The following is a 17432-nucleotide window of genomic DNA, read 5'->3' on the forward strand; positions in this document are numbered from 1 at the left end:
ATTCTAGGGCGGAGCCCCCTTCGGGAATGGGGACGTGGGGAGGTCAAACGCCTGGAGGGGGCGGTAGCACACGCAAGGTGAAGACCATAGTCTCTTGGGGTTGGCAAAGGGCGGCTCAGTCTGGTGGGGAAGGAGGGGGCTTTCAGCCAAGCCCAAAGGGCTGGACACCTCAGCACCAAGGGGAGTTCGAACGCCGTTGGCATCTTTGGCCGCCCCTTCGGGCTCAGTCAGGGCCCCCTAGACACCCGCGCAGAGCAGGGGAGTGTGGGCTGCAGGTGCCTCTAGGACGCCTCCGTGGCGCGCTCGCAAACCAGACGTTCCCAGCCAGACCTCCAAGAAGCAGTCCCAAATCACCGTGCAGGTGCTACAGGAAGCGCTCGGAGAAGCGGCGGCGGCCACTGCGTGTGCCAGCACGCCGTCTTCGTTCCCTCAGCCGCTGTACCCCGGCCCTCAGGTCCCGGGCGGTAGCGGGCAGCCCGCGCGGCGGAGGGCCGGGGGCGCGTGTGTGCGTGTGCTGGGAAGGCGGCCCTCCCCGCGGCCGCTGCAGCGCCAGTGCCTCCCCTCCCCCGGCGCGCACGGCCCGTCCCTGTCCCCGGAGGCGGCCCGAGCCGCCGCGGAGCAGCCTCGCTTTCGCCTCCCGCGTTTCTTACCGCCCGCCCTCCCCCGGCCGGGCTCCAGGGGCTGCCGCCGAGCGGCTCCCGGCGGGAGAGCGGCTCAGAGCGTGCACGGGGGCGGGCGGAGGCGGCCCGGTTCGGGGCGGCCGCGCTGGAGAGAGGCGCGCGCGGAGACGCCGGGCCCCCTCTCCGCGTTCGCTCGCTCGCTCCCCGCCTCCCGCACTCCGCTCGTTCCCACCCCTTCCCGGCGTGATTGATCCGTCACGGGCGCCGCCGCTGCTGCTGCCGCCGCGGCCGTTCTGAGCCGAGTCGGAGCCGGAGCCGGAGCCGGAGCCGGGGCCGGCGCCATTGCGCGGGCGCCGCGGGGAGAGCTTGGCGCGGGGCGGCGGGCCGGGCCAGGCCATGCGGGCCGAGTGAGCCGGCGCCCGCAGCCCGCGGCGCGGCATGGCTTCCCCGCCGAGCTCCGGGCAGCCCGGGCCGCCGCCGCCGCCGCCACCGCCGCCCGCGCGCCTGCTGCTGCTCCTGCTGCTGCCGCTGCTGCTGCCGCTGGCGCCCGGGGCCTGGGGCTGGGCGCGGGGTGTCCCCCGGCCGCCGCCCAGCAGCCCGCCGCTCTCCATCATGGGCCTCATGCCGCTCACCAAGGAGGTGGCCAAGGGCAGCATCGGGCGCGGCGTGCTCCCCGCCGTGGAACTGGCTATCGAGCAGATCCGCAACGAGTCGCTCCTGCGCCCCTACTTCCTCGACCTGCGGCTCTACGACACCGAGGTGAGTGTCGGCCGCCCGTGCCGTCGGGGCTGTGGGGGCGATGGGGGAGGGCGTGTTGGACAGAAGCAAGCTTCGGCCCATGGGCAGAGCCCTGATTGAACCTAACGAGGGCACCGCGCGGGCTGGGGCTCAGTGCTTACCCTCTGGCTCCCGCCGGGCTTGGCTGGCACAGCCGGTACCAAGATTTGCTGAACATCTTCCTCCTCTGGGATTGTATGTGTGTGTATGCTTGTGGGGTGTGGGATAGAAGACTAGGGTCTCCTTTGCCCAGAGAAGGAGTGGAGAAGGTGGTAACTGAACCTCCTCAAAAGCCTGCAGTGGTCGCCCCTGCCCAGGTCCCGCTTGTGGGGCTGTGGAGTGCTAGGTGGGAAGAACAGGCGCATTGACTCTAAACTGGGCCATCCGGGGCTAGAGAGGCCACGGGCCTGCTCTCGGCCCCAGGAAAGCCGAGCTGTGCTTTGAGGTCCGGAGGACTCGGGGACCCGAGGGGCTGGAGGGCGCAGCAGGGCTGGACGAGCTCGGAGCCAGTACCATTCAGGCCGGCGTGGGGCCGCCGGCTCTGCAGCGCTGCTGCCTGCATGTACCCGGCGCTGCCTATGGCCCGAGCGGTTTTCTGAGGAGACCCCCTCGGGCTGGTTGCTTAGAGAGTGCCCTGATCAGGTCTCGCCCCGGGCGCGCGAGGGTGTGCAGCCGCGCCGCTGCTAGTGGCCGGGCGCCTGCAGGCGCAGTTTCCCCGGGCGCAGACTTGAAGCACGGACTTGGAGCGCAGCACCCGGCTTGCCCTCCCTGCCTCCTTCTCTGAGGGGAGCCGAAGAGCCGAGAGCTTTCCATCCCAAGCTCCCTCCTCACACCCTCAGCTTGCATTCCGGCTGCAGCAACAGTGCACACCTTCACCGCCCGCCCGAGGGCTGGGGTGCGCCGAGGGGGCTCAGAGGAGCGATCGCGGGCCGCGCGAGGTCGGGTTTGCGAGTTTTTCCGGACTGAGGGAGCCCCTACGCTCCGGCCGCAGCATCTGAGACGCGGCCTGAAGGGGGCAGTGATTTCCTGTGCAGTACGCTCGGTTGGCGCCTCTTCCACCGCGCCAAAGCCCGGCCGAGGCGCTGGGCTTGATTGACCCGGCTTCCTGGGGCTCCTTGGGCTCTTCTGCTCGAGCCCTGGTGCAAACCCCTTTCTGAGAGGAGGGTCGCGCTGCCGCGTTGATCGTGCAGCCTAGGCTACACTTCCTTCTCTGTGTGACCACCCCCTCCCCCTTTTTTTTGGTCCCCGGAGAAAGAACAGAAATCTGGATTTCATCTTATTCCCCGCCTCTCCCCTTCGCTGATGAACCAGGCTGCTCTGCGCTGTAAAAAAAGGTGAAGAAACGGGTGGCAGTTGGTGGCGGTGCACGCAGGCTGCTGCAAGCAGAGAAGCTTCCTCTGCCCCGGGAGGATGTAAGCTGGGGAGCTGTGCAGAGCCAACCGGTGTGGAATCATTTCTGAATGATATTCCTGTCTTCTCCAGAACATTTCAAGTTCTCTGGGGTAGTAGCCTGGCACACATAAACGGAGAGGGCAATGCAATTATACCGAACCATGTCTTCTGGATACTGTTTCTCTGTTGCTCCATCTATATCTATCTATCTATCTATCTATATCTATATCTATATATATATTTTTTTTTTTGGAAAGGACATGGAGAGCCGGTTCTTTGCAGACAAAACCATTTATGGACAGGGCAGCCCTGCTTGCATCATCACCAAATATTGTCAGCTGCATAATGTTTTCACCATCAATTTATTCCCTTCAGAAAGCTTCCCTGAAAGAGATTTCATATTAGCTTGTTAGTGGCAGCAAAGGGAAGGATGCTCAATTTCAGGGTGTGGGTTGATGCTTTTATATTTTATTTTTCAAGTGTGTCTTGATGACTTTCTGAGTGAGAGGGGGCCTAAAGTCAAGAGGATGAGGCAGTCAGAAGGCACTTCAGCTCAGGGGAAGGAGGGCAGAGGGTATAATCTCAGCCTCACGCAAGCAGGGAAGCATATCTCGCCATTTGAAGGGGCACAGAGCATGGGCTTTGGGGTGGCTTTGACCTGGCTTCTGGTCAGAAACCTAGTATCTTCCCTGTGGGTGACCTTGAGCAAGGTATTGATCTCTCTAAGCCTAGATTTCCACTTCTGAAAAACTGGGACTATTATATGTACTCCCCAGGATGGTATTGTGATGCTTGGGGGAGATAACAGGCTGGAATGGAAAATGCCTTGAGCTGGCAGGTGCAGCGGCCAGTGCTCTGTCTGGCATGCTGTAAGCACTAAATAAATGTTTCCTGCCTTCCTTCCTTCATTTTCCTCTGGTGTGGATTCACAAGTAAGACATTGTGACTTCAGATATGATAAAATGGTCACAACAAAATATTAAGCCTGCTTATTTGTTTTGCTCACTTCTGAAATCTCATGAAGGCTCAGTGAAGTTACCAGAAAAAAAAAGAATCTTGGCTTACAATCAAATAAATATGTTATCTCTTGCCATGAAGTGTCACAGTTGGGAGAACAACCAGGTGATATAATACTTAATTTTTTCAAGTGGTCCATCTTTAGAGTACAGGTACTTTCTCTCTAAGCCGAAGTAAAGCATCAGTCTGGGTAATTGCAGCAAAATTCACAGTGATCTAAAGAGTGTTTGGGGCTTGTGTTAGAGTGTCTGGACCCTGTTTTATTCAGATAGGATGTCTTTATGGATAGTGTTTACCCCCTAGTCACTTGCTGGGTGTGTCACTTGTTGTCTGTAGACTTGAATGCAGGATGGATGTGGTGAACACATTTTGGCTGGCTTTGCTAACATTTGCTGTCAGTCAATGGCCTGAGACAGTGGGCAGCCAGGGTGGACCTCTGTCCACACAGTCTTCAAAGTGATGGAGATTTAGCAAGACATGGGTTGATCTGATCATTGGGACTAGCCTGTCTCAATAAAGGAGCCTCCCGCACACACTTATTCAGTTGCCCCTCTCCTGTAATTAGAATAGCAATAAAGCATTCAAAGCCCCACTCAGTGCCATGTGTTTGTAAAAATGAAACATCCCAGCAGAGCATCTGCTAGGCAGGACCTCTCTTCTCTGGTGTACCTCAAATCACATCAGCAAATACTTCTTTATGTATTCCAAGGAAGATTTGAGTATATAAAAACACAAGCAAGACAACTGAAAAAACAGATAAAAGGAAGCATCAGAAACCACATAGAAGCATGGAAGTTACTGAACTCAGAACCTGGGCTAAGATGGTTACTGCATTTTTGTAAATTAAATTTTAGCTCTGAGCCTCCTGGCAGTCAAGGTTAAAAGGTAAACATGGTAGATTACATTACTTATGTGTTTGTTTAAAAGACTCTGAGGGACAGTGTCTTTTTTTTTCATAAAAGTTTTGCAGGTTCAGAAATGTTCTTCATGTGATTGTTTCTCATTCTTTGGTAGCCACATTAATAAAAGTAAATAATAACCAAGGGATGAGTTAAAAAATAATGTCGGCTTTTCTGATTTGATTAAAGTAATATTCATTTTGGAAAAATAAAAAATTGTAGGCTTCCCTGGTGGCGCAGTGGTTGGGAATCTGCCTGCCAATGCAGGGGACACGGGTTCGAACCCTGGTCTGGGAGGATCCCACATGCCGCAGAGCAACTAAGCCCATGAGCCACAACTACTGAGCCTGCGCGTCTGGAGCCTGTGCTCCGCAACGGGAGAGGCCGCGACGGTGAGAGGCCCACGCACCGCGATGAAGAGTGGCCCCCGCTTGCCACAACTGGAGAAGGCCCTCACACGGAAACGAGGACCCAACACAGCCAAAAATAAATAAATAAATTAAAAAACAAAAACAAAAACAAAACAAAACAAAACAAAAAAAAATTGTAGAGAAGCATTGAAAAAAATTGTCTATAATCCACCTACACAAAGGTAATTGCATCTAATAATTAGTTTTATTCCCTTCCAGTTGCTGGTGTTTACTATTTTGTGTACTTGAAATCTCTTTGCAGCCTTTTATATTTTGTTTCATTCAGTTAATGTTATAGCATGGTTATTTCCCCATGTCCTTAAATCTTTGCAAAGATGAATTTTAGTGGCTATTTACTATTCTATCCTATGGGTGCCCCATAAGTATTAAATCATTCCCCTACTGTTGGATTTATATGTTTCCCCCTTGTTACTATTTTAAATTATTCTGTAATAAACTTGGGAAAAGTTCAGGGAGCCAAAGGAGCACATTCCAGGTGTGCACCTCTCAGAAGGTCTACCCTGTTGCAGGGATCCAGCTTGGAAAACCCAGAGAAAACCTAGTGATTGGTGAGCACATCCTTTTCTTGAGTGGTTTTGCCAAATATCTGTTCTCTCATTCATTGTGCTTTAGAGAGGACCTAAACAACTGTTGGATGGAGGCCGAGCTTTTCAGGAGGTCTGAGTACAGCTTAGTAGCCATTGGGTACCTACTGCAGTTGCTGGTACTGCAGAAAGGAGTAAACCCAGTACTGGGCTCAGGAGAGGAGCTGGTGCACAGGGGAGAACAGAGCAAGCACATGCTTGCCATTTTCAATGCAAGGTAGAAAGTAATCTGTCTTGATGGTTGCACATTTCTGTGACTATACTAAAAACCATAGGACTGTAGACTTTAAAAGAATGAATGTTATGGTACGTGAATTGTATCTCAATATAGCCGTTCTTAGAAATAAAGAGATAGAAAATGAGCTCTTTTAGAATCAGGCTCACATCTTTGTGGTTATACCCCATTGCCTTGCATGGTACCTCACCCTTAGTAGTTGTATTGCTTAGGAACCTTGTTGCAGGTGACAGAAACCTAATTTTAACTGGTTCATGTGGCTGAAAAATTCTGGAGTGGGCTGTATTCAGGTATGGCTGAATCCAGTCTCTTTCTGTCTCTTGGCTCTGATTTCCTCTGTGTTTGGCTTCACCCTCAGTCAGGCTCTCCCCATTTGGCTGTACAGATGGCCCCTAGCAGCTGCAAGTTTACACACTCCCAGTTTAGAAACTCCAGTAAGAAGAGTGTTTCTTTCCTGACGTTTTCAGCAAAAATTCCAAGCTCAGCTCTCATTGGCTTGAGCTGGGTCATGTGTCTATCCCTGAACCAATAACATGATACTGACGGGCCTGGGATATCTGCCAGCCTTTCATGGAGGAAGAGGGAGGTGAGGCCAGCCCCACCCAACCACATAAATACAGAGTGGGGAAGAGGTGATTCCTCGAAGTACATCAGAGGCTGTTAAAGGGGGGTGGATGCCAGGTGGGTCTGATCACAGATATCCACTTGGGGAATGCTAAATTCAAGAAAGAAGCAATAGATGCCAGGGACATTAGAGAAAGGGAAGCTCACATCTAGGTCTCCTGGAGGAGAAGAAGTCAAGATGAGTCTGGAAGGGTGAATATAATGTTGACACAGAGAGGTGTGGGCTCAGGGAGATGGAGGTTGGATCCTAGGAAGGATCCCCAGGATCAAAGGATAAAGGCCACAAAGTGTGAAGTGTGTCTGGGGAGCACTGACTTGTTATGTTTTCACCTGAGTGCAGGGTTTGTAGAGGGAAAGGCAGCCTGGTGGTGGGTATGAAAGGCCTTGAATGCCGTGTCAAGAAGTTTGGACTTTATTCTGGAGTGGTGAGGAGCTGTGGGAGGTTTTCAAACATGGATGTGACAAGATTAAGGCCGGTAGGAATGTAGAGGCTGAATGGTAGACAGGAGAGGGTGGAGATAGAAAAGCCAGGAAGCTATCGTAGCAGTTGAAGGGGGAGATACTGGGGCCTGAGCAGAGATGGAGAGGCAGTGTGAGGGGTGGAGGCACTCTGAGGCCTGACTGGGCGGGAGGGGCAGCAGAGGGGGAGCAATGAGAGCGGGGGTATCTGGCAGGCAAGATTGTAACTGAAGTCAGTTGCACTGCAGGGGAACGAGGAGAGAGAGTCCCTGTGGGGATGAGGCTGGGCACAAAACCAGACCCTTCAGCTCCCCTAGCTCCAAGCACCTGTTAGATGAGCTTCTTAGCACGTCAGGGGGCCTGGGTTTGTATCCCCATTGGGTACCACGTACCTGCCTGGTGACCTTAGGCAAGCCACTTTGCCTCTGTTTCTTCATCTGTAAAATGGGGCTAATATACTAACTGCCTGATAGGGTGTGGGGAACAAATGAGACCATCTGGGTAAAGTAATTCAGTGCTTGGTACACCGTGAATGCTCAGTAAATAGTCACTGCTGTTTTGTCACTCTTCTCGTTATTCCTGTACCGTGTGGGGATGATTATGTTGACCTCACAGATCTGTAATAGGGATAAACATGATGGATGTGGAACCTCAAAACATGATGTAAATGTAAAGCCGTGTTATCTGTAATCTTGCTTTCTAATGCCGCGTTACTGAGAGCGGTGTCGGAGAGAGAGGATGCGAGCATGAGATCTTTAATCATGTGTATCTCCCAGCACATCTTACATTTTGCTGTGTGTCAGAACCATCTTTGTCTGTTTCTCCCCCACTGGACTGTAGCTCTGTGAGGGCAGGGCTGGTCTGATTCCCCAGTGGTTTTACATGCAGTGGGCATCAGTGAATGTTTGCTGAACTGAACTATAAGTGAATAAATTAGAATCTGCCTTCTGAATTAACTTCCCATAGGATGAATGGTTTCTCTGGATCACTTCCCCAGGGTCTTTGCTCCACCTCCCCATCACCATAGGACTTAGGGGACCCCATATATCAGGATCAAGCTGAGCTGCCTTCCGCATGTTCCCACCAGCAACAACCCCTGAACTTCCCTGGTATGAGGGAAATACCCTTGGCCATGCCGTGCCTGCCCCCGACCAATTCCTCAGACCTAGCCAGGCACCCAATAGAAGGTGGGTGGAATAACACACTAGAGCCTGTTTAGAACTAGGTATTGGGCCAAGAGTGTTAGCTCGCTACCTTTATCTTTAAAGAGCTCTTGTTCATGTGTTTGGCCTCCCCTCTTGTGGGATCATCAACTTCTTCATGAAGAGACGTGAGATTTCAACAGGGAAGTGAACAAGCTGGAAGTGTAAGACAGGGGTGAAAATAGAGGTGCTAAACAAATATATAGAGAGGATATATAGCTTTTGTTAGTCAGGGTGGACTAGGCTATGCTGCATTAGCAAACAAATCCTGAAATCTCTGTTGCTTGACATAGTCAGATTTATATATTGTTCATCCAAATCCAGTGAGGGTCAGAGCCTCCTGGGAGGCGCTCCTCCAAGTGAGAACACAGGGCTCCAGGCTGCTCTTGTGTTGTCACTCTCCCATCTTTTGGCTTCAAGAAGATGGGGAGTAGGAAGGAATCCACAGGGAAGGCACACTAGATTTTGACCATCTTTACTTGGAAGTGACATGTATTATTTCTATTCATATTTCATTGACCAGAAATAGTCATTGACCAACTTAACTTGAAAGGAGGCTGGGATGTGTAAAGGAACATGTGGATGTCTTGGACACTTGTCCTTTGGGGTCCTTCAAGAAGTACATGCCAAGATGGATTTACAAGTGCCAGAGTTCTTGGGGGTAATACCAGTGAAAGATAAAAGAGGAGGTAGGGAAACCCTCAGACCACAATGCTGTTCTGACACCTGTGAAAGGAGAGGGGAAGGAAGGAGAGTTGGGAGGAAGAGTCTCAAAGTCTTGGCCAGCCCATTGGGGGTGCTCCAGAGCAAAGATTGCCCATTAGAGGAGTTACATATTAGAGACCAAAAGAGCCAGGCTCTAGAATCCCTGTGCAACTTAGTCACTGGCTGCAGGCTCCCTGGGAAGAATGTGTCCTTGGCTTAATTAAACACTATGACAGATGTTGAAGCTACATCTGAAGGCTTAGCTGATGGCACTTGTCCTGTAGGTTCTCTTTTTAAAGGAGACGTGAGTGGCCCACCTAGATGGCTGCCACAGCTCCACCTATTTCTGCCTCAGTGTCCTAATTCTACATGTGCTGATGGAGAAAATTTTCTGCCAGGCCCTTTTCTAGGCTCTGGGATACAGAGATGGCTGTGACATGGACCCTGCCCTTGAGAATCTCACGGCCTAACCGCTGGTCACCTAACCATGGTAGGTAGGGGTCAGGGGAGGATGCTGGGGAAGGCATACCCCTTCTGGAGGCACCTGTTTGGTCATTCCCCATGTTGTTTGGGAATGAAATGTAAGTGGCTTCTTACTGCTGGCTTTTTTGGTTATTTATTTTGGTTCTAGGAAGGTGAGAAAATTAAATGGCATAAGTTGCCCAGTGAGCAAATGCATTCATCTCCTCCTTTATTTTATTCTTATTCTCTCTGCTTATATAATGATGTGCATAGTGGCTGGTGAGATGTCTTCCTCTCTGTACCTTTCTAGGAACCAGCAGGTGTGCCAGGCTGAAACCATGGAAGTGTGAGCTTCAGATGGGGTCAGCGGTCTGGGTTCTGGTGCTAGGTTAGTTGCTAAGACCTCGGCAGTCTAGGTGCTGGTGCTAGGTTAGTTGCTAAGTCTTTGCTCCTCTATGAATTGCAGCACCGATTGAGGATCTCTGCTCTGTTGTAAGCACTGCAAGGGCAGGCATGGGGTGTGCCTCGGTCCCTTGTGCACACCTCTGCCCCTCCAGGCAGTATCTCAGGGCCAGGCACAGAGCAGGAGCTCAATAAATATTTATTGAACAAACAAATAGATCTAAAAGCCTGAAACTCAGCTCTCTGATTCTAAGAGCTTAATGGGTGTAGTTGTAACAAATTGAGAAAGTGCTTTGTATGCCGAGCCATGTGGGGTGAGCTTTCTGCTTTCTCTTTATTCGTACTTTGGTGCTTTGGGGGGCCCAGCAGTTGTGGAGTGCAGAGGAAAAAGGGTACTTGTTGGATGTTCCAACAGAAGATTTTGTGCAAAGCTAATGTCAGTCTCTTCTCCCCTGACAAACATACACAGCATCCTCCAAGATCCTCCAACATCAAAACCTGGGAAAGAAATACTTTCCAGCATCTGACAAGCATTATGGTTTTAGGAGATTAGTTTATTGGAGCAATATTCTAACTGACAGTTAGTAGGTGTAGGAATCGGGTTCTGATACCCCACTCTCACCTCCAGGGCCTGTGAGAGCCACAGAGACTGGACTGGGCTCTCGTCCTAGTAGACACTGTAGGAATGAAGCCGAGTCATCAGCATTGGTGAGCCAGGTGATCTAGTGGCAGGTCTGAGTATAGTGAATAAAGAGGTGTCCTGGGATCCCCTGAACAACAAGACATATTCCAGGCGCCCTGCTCCTGGGCTGGAAGCTACTGCTCTTTATCCTTCCATGGTCAGGACTGATTCAGGAACTGGGTAACCTCAGTCTGGAGTGACTATTTCTCTGACCTGGTTTTGGTCTGGAGCCCAAATCAGATAACCAAGTTTATTAGAATCACGTGCAAAGTAAGAGTAAATTGGTTATGAGCTGATGTTTGAAGGTCTGGGAATTCTTGCTTGAGTAAAGGGCATGAACATTGTGACACCTTTTGGGGCTGATTGGGGTGTTCTTTTTTTGCCAACTTTCTTTTTCAGTCTTTTTTGAACAGTCTACATTGCTGGAAGGATGAAGTGTCATTGTCATGTAGAAAATTAGTGGTAGATCCAAAGTACTGAGTAAATGGATTCATCTGTCTTCATCAGTGCCCGTGTCCCACAGCTGCTGGCTGAAGCAGACCCACCCCCACCCCCCTTCTCCTGCCATTTGGCAAGGACATCCGCAGTCACCGTTCAGATAAAATCTAGCCAAAGGAGGACTGTGGAGTGCTGCATTATTGCTGCTCTCGTGGCGTCGGGTCAGGAGGTGGCAGAGAGAAAATGACATTTTCACACGCTGCTCATGATCCACTTGACTTTGTTCAGAGGGAACTGATTTTGAAAGCAACAGCCATCCTTATAATAATCACTATGTTGTCCAAATCGCTTTGGTTCTGGAACTACCCATTCACTGAAGCTTTTCTGAGAATGCCCAGAATTGTTTCAGGGATTTAACTGGCAGTCAGGGACCTGGAAGCCCACTCCAGGGTGTATGATCAGAGCCCATGCAAATGCTCCCACCCAGCCGGGCTCAGAGCGCCTTGCCTTTGATAGAAGAAGAATTGGCTAGCCTGTCCCTCCACAGAGTGTCCTCTCAGGGCCAGACTGACCCTTCTGACCTCCTTGCTGGACTCTGAATTCTAGAAATGTTGGGAAGCCTTTGGAGAGCTTCTAATCTTGTCATTTAAAAAAGGAAAAGGTAAAGAAAACATTATTTGCAAGTGTGTAGGTGAAAGAAAAGAGACTACAACAACAACAGTAACTCACCTTTATCCTGTGCTTAGCACGGGTCAGTCCTATGTCAAGTACTTATTTAATTCTCACGCCAATTTGATGCGGTAGGTGCTATTATTGTCTGCATTTTACATATGAGGCTTAGAGAGGTTAAGTGACTTGTTTAACATCACAACCGACCAAGTGGTGCGCTAGGATTTCAATCGGATGGTCTGACTTTGATCTCTGCTGCTTAAATACTAAAGTGAAACAGCATCTTCATATGGGAGTTATCTTCCTCCCATGAAAGCAAGTGGCACGTTATGTCAGTAGCTGCCGCTTCTCTTTTTTTGATGACTTTCACCCAGCTGCTTGCCTCTCCCTCTAATTCAGCCTCATCCTCACCCATTTCCCTGTCCGCCCACTCAGACACACAGCCAGCGCTGAACTCTCTACTCACTTTAAGTGTGTCTGTCTACACACCTAGCTCACGGATCCGCTCTCTGCTCCCCTTGCTCCGGCAGAACTTGTCACCTCCTGTAGTGTTTACTCGGGGTGTCAGTGTTTGTCTCTGTGTGTGTGTTTCCTGTTAGATCATGTCGAGAGCAGCAGTAGTGCTTCCTTTATACATGTAGCTCATACTTGCTAAGCACCTACTTGGTGCCAGCCCCAGGGCTGGTTATAGGGCATGTGGAGGTGAGTCTGAAACAGCAGTGCTTTCAGAGGGAGGCCACCGGGGATCATTACTATGCAGCATAAGGAGCGTGATGGTGCAGCCTGGGGCAGGTGCAGGGGCTATCACCCAGATGCAGAGGACCTTTAGGACCACTGACCCAGCATGCTGGTCAGGTGGCCTCCCTGTTTGATACCCTGACTCATCATTGTTCTGGGAATGGGAACAAGACTTCTCCCTGTGCCCTTGAAGGCCCTGTAGTCTGCCCTGTTCACTCCCAGCTTCATTGCTGAGCACTCTCCCCTTTCCCTCTGGGCCTAGACATGTGGTCCTTTGAAGTTTCTCTGGTGATTTTGCTCAGAGAGTGTGCACAGGACCTTTGCACAAGCTGTTTCCACCATCTGGAATGCTTTTGCCATCTTTCTTCATCTTTTAGATACCAGCTCAAGTGTGCTTTCTCTATCCTCCCTGATTGGGAAAAATCCCCTATTACAATTTCTCTAAGAACCATGAACCTTTGTAGTGCTTATCACAGTTGCAGTTTTAAATTGCTGGATTATTTGATCAACATTGGTCTTCCCCTGTTCTGCCAGGGCACTGTGAACTTAGTCTGTTTTGGCTTACAATAGTGCCTTGCACAGTTTCTAGCACATGGTAGGTGCTCAATAAATATTTGCAGAATGAATGGATGAGTGCTGAAGGATTGTTTATAATGGCTTCTATGTGTTTTCTGATGCCCGGGCAGTGTGGGGAAGACACCTGGGCACTGTGGAAAGACCATCACATATGGAATCAGAAACCTGTGTGTGTGTGCTGTTGCTGTTCACTCCTTGAGCCTCAGTGTCCTCATCTGTGAAATGGGGATGATCCTTTCTCAGAGACTTATTTTCAAGGCTGACATAGAACATGCATGTAAAGCATTAAGTACAGGGGGCCATGTTGAGTAGGCACCCACTAAATTTTATCGTTGTTATTTTATTATAATGCATATGAAAACATAAAATGCTGTGTAGTCACATAAAAACTGGTTCTTATTTCAGTGGAGGATTGTGTGTTTGAGGCCAGCCAAGAAGTATGAGATCTGTGTCTGAGCTTCACTGAATGGGATTCTAAGTGAAGTGGTTGTTTCTAAATCCCTGTCCATTTCCAGAAGGATCTGAGGTGCACTGAGAGCTCAGTGGTGAATCTCCTCTGGGCCTGGGGCTGGGCTGTTGACCGCAGTGGAGTCCTTATAGTTGTGTGTTGTCACTGCTGGCTATTGTCCACCGCCAAGCCTGGCTGTGAGCTGGGCCAGCCCATGGGGACAGGCACATCATCTGTTTTGCACCTGCCATGTCCCCGAGCCCAGGACACAGTCTGCAGGCCCTTGGCGATATCTGTGAGTAGATGAGTGCTTCTGTGTCCGAGCACCTAGCATGGCCCCTGGCACATTGTAAGTGCTTAGCAAATGCTTTTTGCATGAGCGTCGCTAAACACAATGAACAACATAACCGTTTTGGATAAAATCACAACTGAGCCTCTAAATGGAGCAGAGGGAGAAGACACGATCAGACATCTGTGAGGAGCGGATGGCTCCACTTGCATACCGGATTTGAAGGCAAGAGAGAAACGTTCTGGTGTTACCGTGTCAGGAGAACATGTTTCTCTTTAGGCTCCAGAGACAAATCTTTTAGCTTAAGGGCCAGGTGGTTCAGTGGAAAGGGCTCTGTGCTCTTGCCATGGGTGAACTGTCTCTGGTGCTCATTAGGGGATGACCTTGAAGTAGTTGTTTAACTTCTGTACACCTTAGTTTTATTGTCTATAAAATGGGAATAATAATAATGCCTGCCCTGCTTGTCCATGGAGTTACTGTGGAGATCGTTGAGGAGGGAGGGAGGGAGAGAGAAAGAGAAAGAGAAATAGATTAATGTGAAACAGCTTTAAAAAGTCGTAAAGAGTTGCAGATATCAGATGTGTCTGAAACTAAACAGAAAGAGTAATTAATTCTGGGTTGTCCTCTCAGGGCCTTTGGATATTTCCAATAACATCTTTATCAAAGACACAAAGATGCTGTTCACACAGGTGATTCATTCAACTTTCTATTAAAGAAGGTGGGCACAGTATTGGATAACAACACTGTGGAAGCAGTTAGCCAGGGAGCTGAGGTCTTCTGACCCAGCAGGCTGTCTTACAGAAGCATCTAGAACAAGAAGTGATTAACATGTCTTTCTCTCATCTGTCAGATGTCTTCAGAGTCCAGCCATTCGTCTTTGGCAGGTGTCAGATCCAAGACCATCCGCAAGCAAACTATTGAACAAGATCCAGGGCAGGAGTTTGGTGGTGTGGGAGTTAGGGCCGTCTGCTGCAAGCAGCGATTTGGGATCCAAGCCAGCAAATCATGGGGGTTGCTAGGTTTGGGGGCTGGGGCAAAGACTGGCACGTCCGATTGAAATATGAAATGCCCAGACTGGGCCAGGAGTGGGAGGCTGGGATGCCCATGTGCTGAGCTAATAGTATTTATTTTCTCCAGAAAGAGCTTTGGTTCTTGCCAAAAGATGTACAAGTATTTCGTTGAGACCTCAGAGTTCTGGGCCAGGCAGTGTGGAGATGACAAGTTTGGTTTGAGAGATTTGGGGACCCCAGTAGTCCCCCCAGCTATGACATCCTCAGAAGAGCACCTGCTGGGCTCCTGTGGATGCTGGTCTTGAGACCATCTGATTGGCTTTGTTTTGGCCGCTCTAGATCCTTGGCAGGCTGTGGCCCTAATTCCAGCCTGGTGGCTCCACGGTGGACAAAATGACAGGTCCTTACTGAGCCCCTACTATGCGCCAGGCACTGCGCTGGGTGCACTCACACGCACATTGGAGAAGGCAAGGCGCAGTAGAAAGAGCTTGGACTTCTGAGCCTGAGAGGCCCAGGTCCGGCTCTCGGCCCTGCTGGGTGACCTTGGGGAGGTCGCTTCGCTTGGGGCCTCCCTTCCCTGATGTATAACATGGAGGTTTGATAGCAGATGACCAGCATTGTTTTGAGGACTAAATAAGATAAAAGCATATGGATCTGGTGCCCAGTGGGTGTTTAGCAGACGCCACAGAGCACAGTACCCATTGGGGATATGACACACTTCTGTTCTGGCGTGAGGCGGGGGCAGAAAGTTGCAGAACTGGTCTCTGAGAATTGCTGTGAGTTCTGGCTTCCGAGGATGAGGACTTCTGCTGGGTTTTAGTTTGAGTCACCCGGATGGCTCTTTCACTGCACACGTATAATAAGCCAGGTGCTTCTAGTTTGGGGAGCCAGGGAGGTGGGTGTAACTGGAAGGTCCTGCTCTGGTCTGGCTTTGTATTCAGATGATTCTAGAAGCCCCTCCCTTGCTGTTAGGAAGCTTCAAGGTTGCTGGGGTCAGTGGTCCCACTGTCTAAAGAACAGTGGCCCCTGGGAGGGAGAGGAATGAGACCCTGATCCCTCCCTCTGGGGTTTGAAATTGTTAGGACATGTCTGAGGGGTGACATAGCTTTGAGCAGGGTCTGCTCCAGGAAAGGGCAAAAAGAGCTCCGAGGGGAGCTTTGCTTGGAGTGGAGGCCCAGGGCATGGGGTGTCGAGGGCAGACTGGTTTGAAGATGGGAACTGATGCTGGAATGTCCCTTCTCCTCTGTGACACCCTGGGGAGGCTCTGGGGATGGTGACTGTGTATATAATATAAACTGAAGGTGCTCAGTGTTGAGAACTGTAACCCTCAGTTTCCATCTTGGTTCTGACACTCCCTTGGCCCAGGGTTGACCCCCTCAGGGGGCAAGGCCCTGCCCTGGTTTTAGTGCAGACCCCAAGCCTCTGTGGCCAACACGGCAGCTGAAGGGAACCAAGGCCGGCAGCTGGGCCTGGCTCAGAGTTTGATCTCAGGGGCACCTCGAGGGGTGCTGGTGAGGTAGACTCGCCAACCTGTCAGCATAGACCACCTGGAGGGCCGGGGCGCACTGTGCTGGGTGCTCCCAGGAGAATGCCTGAGCTGCCCTATCCCTCTCGTCTTTGAACATTCAAATAAATATGACCTTATTTGTACCCCAGTCTGGTACAGTGCGAAGTGCAGTTGGTTTCTCATTTAGTTCTGAAAATAACTTTATTTAGTAGATATTATTTCAACAACTAAACAACAAGAATTACAGATTGTGTGTAGTGCTAGAGTTTATTATTTATTCCAAATGCATCACCCAGTAATAACCTGGTAAGAGAGGAATTCTTCCATTAGCCCCATTTATAGATGGGAAAACTGAGGCTCAGAATGATGAGCCCTGGGTGAGATAGTAAGCGGAGACTTACTAAGTCTAAGTCTGCCAGACTCTAAGCCCAGTGCCCTTTGCACTACCCACAGCTGCCGGGCACACTCTGGCCTAGGCACATGGGTTATGTGGTTCTGTGCTCTGCTCTGGGTTCATGGGGATCCAGCCAGAAGCCGGGAAGCCATCCATCATGGCCGTTCCCGAAGGTCCTTCAAGAGAGGTGTGTATACAGATGCAGCTGGCTTCATGGATGATAAAGTGCTTCCGACTTTATCCTCCTAAGCACCTCAGGAAGGACTGCCAGAGGTGGGCATCTGCAGCAGGTAGATAGACGCTCAGAGCGGCTACAAGGTTGGACCAGTATCCACATGCAGGCCAGTGTCAGCTGGCCACAATGGGAGAGGTGGACATTGGGCTCCATTCAGGAACGAGAATGATGCACCTCCCTCATGCCAGGCTGTGGGCATCTGAACGTGACTCGGATATGACATGACAGTGTGGGTAACTCATATGTGAGCACGTGACCCTGGTTGAGTGCCTGACTCTTGAGCAGGACTGCCTTGCCATCACTTACCAGCTATGTTAATTTTTGGCAAGCCACTTCATCTCCCGTGCCCCAGTGTTCTCATCTATACAATGGGGTGATAATAATAGTACCTATTTCATAGGATAGTTATAAAAACTAAATCAATTAAAATTTGCTGAAGACTTCAACCAGTACGCAATACATAGTAAGTGCCATAAAAGTCTTGTCAAGCAAAATAAAAGGTAAGAGGCTGATGTGAATAGACTCTTAGGGAGGCACAAGTAAGGGCTATAGGAGCATGAAGGGAGGGGTGATGCATTCGTACTGACTGCAACCTGGGAGGGCTTCTCAGAGCAGGTGACTTTTCAGCTGGGCTTGA

The 17432-nt window shown here is 50.5% G+C and overlaps 1 protein-coding gene across 1 annotated transcript in view; it reads left to right on the plus strand.

The window, feature by feature from the left end:
- Positions 1-1058: 1058 nt before the first annotated feature.
- The window catches only part of GABBR2 (gamma-aminobutyric acid type B receptor subunit 2), a 360010-nt gene continuing 343636 nt past the window's right edge, over positions 1059-17432 (plus strand). Inside the window, exon 1 of the mRNA XM_061201103.1 lies at positions 1059-1379. Within this exon, the coding sequence (XP_061057086.1) occupies positions 1059-1379 (321 nt within the window). The remainder of the gene's footprint in view (positions 1380-17432) is intronic.

This window comes from Eubalaena glacialis, chromosome 9 (genome assembly GCF_028564815.1).
Source record: "Eubalaena glacialis isolate mEubGla1 chromosome 9, mEubGla1.1.hap2.+ XY, whole genome shotgun sequence".
NCBI lineage: Eukaryota > Metazoa > Chordata > Mammalia > Artiodactyla > Balaenidae > Eubalaena > Eubalaena glacialis.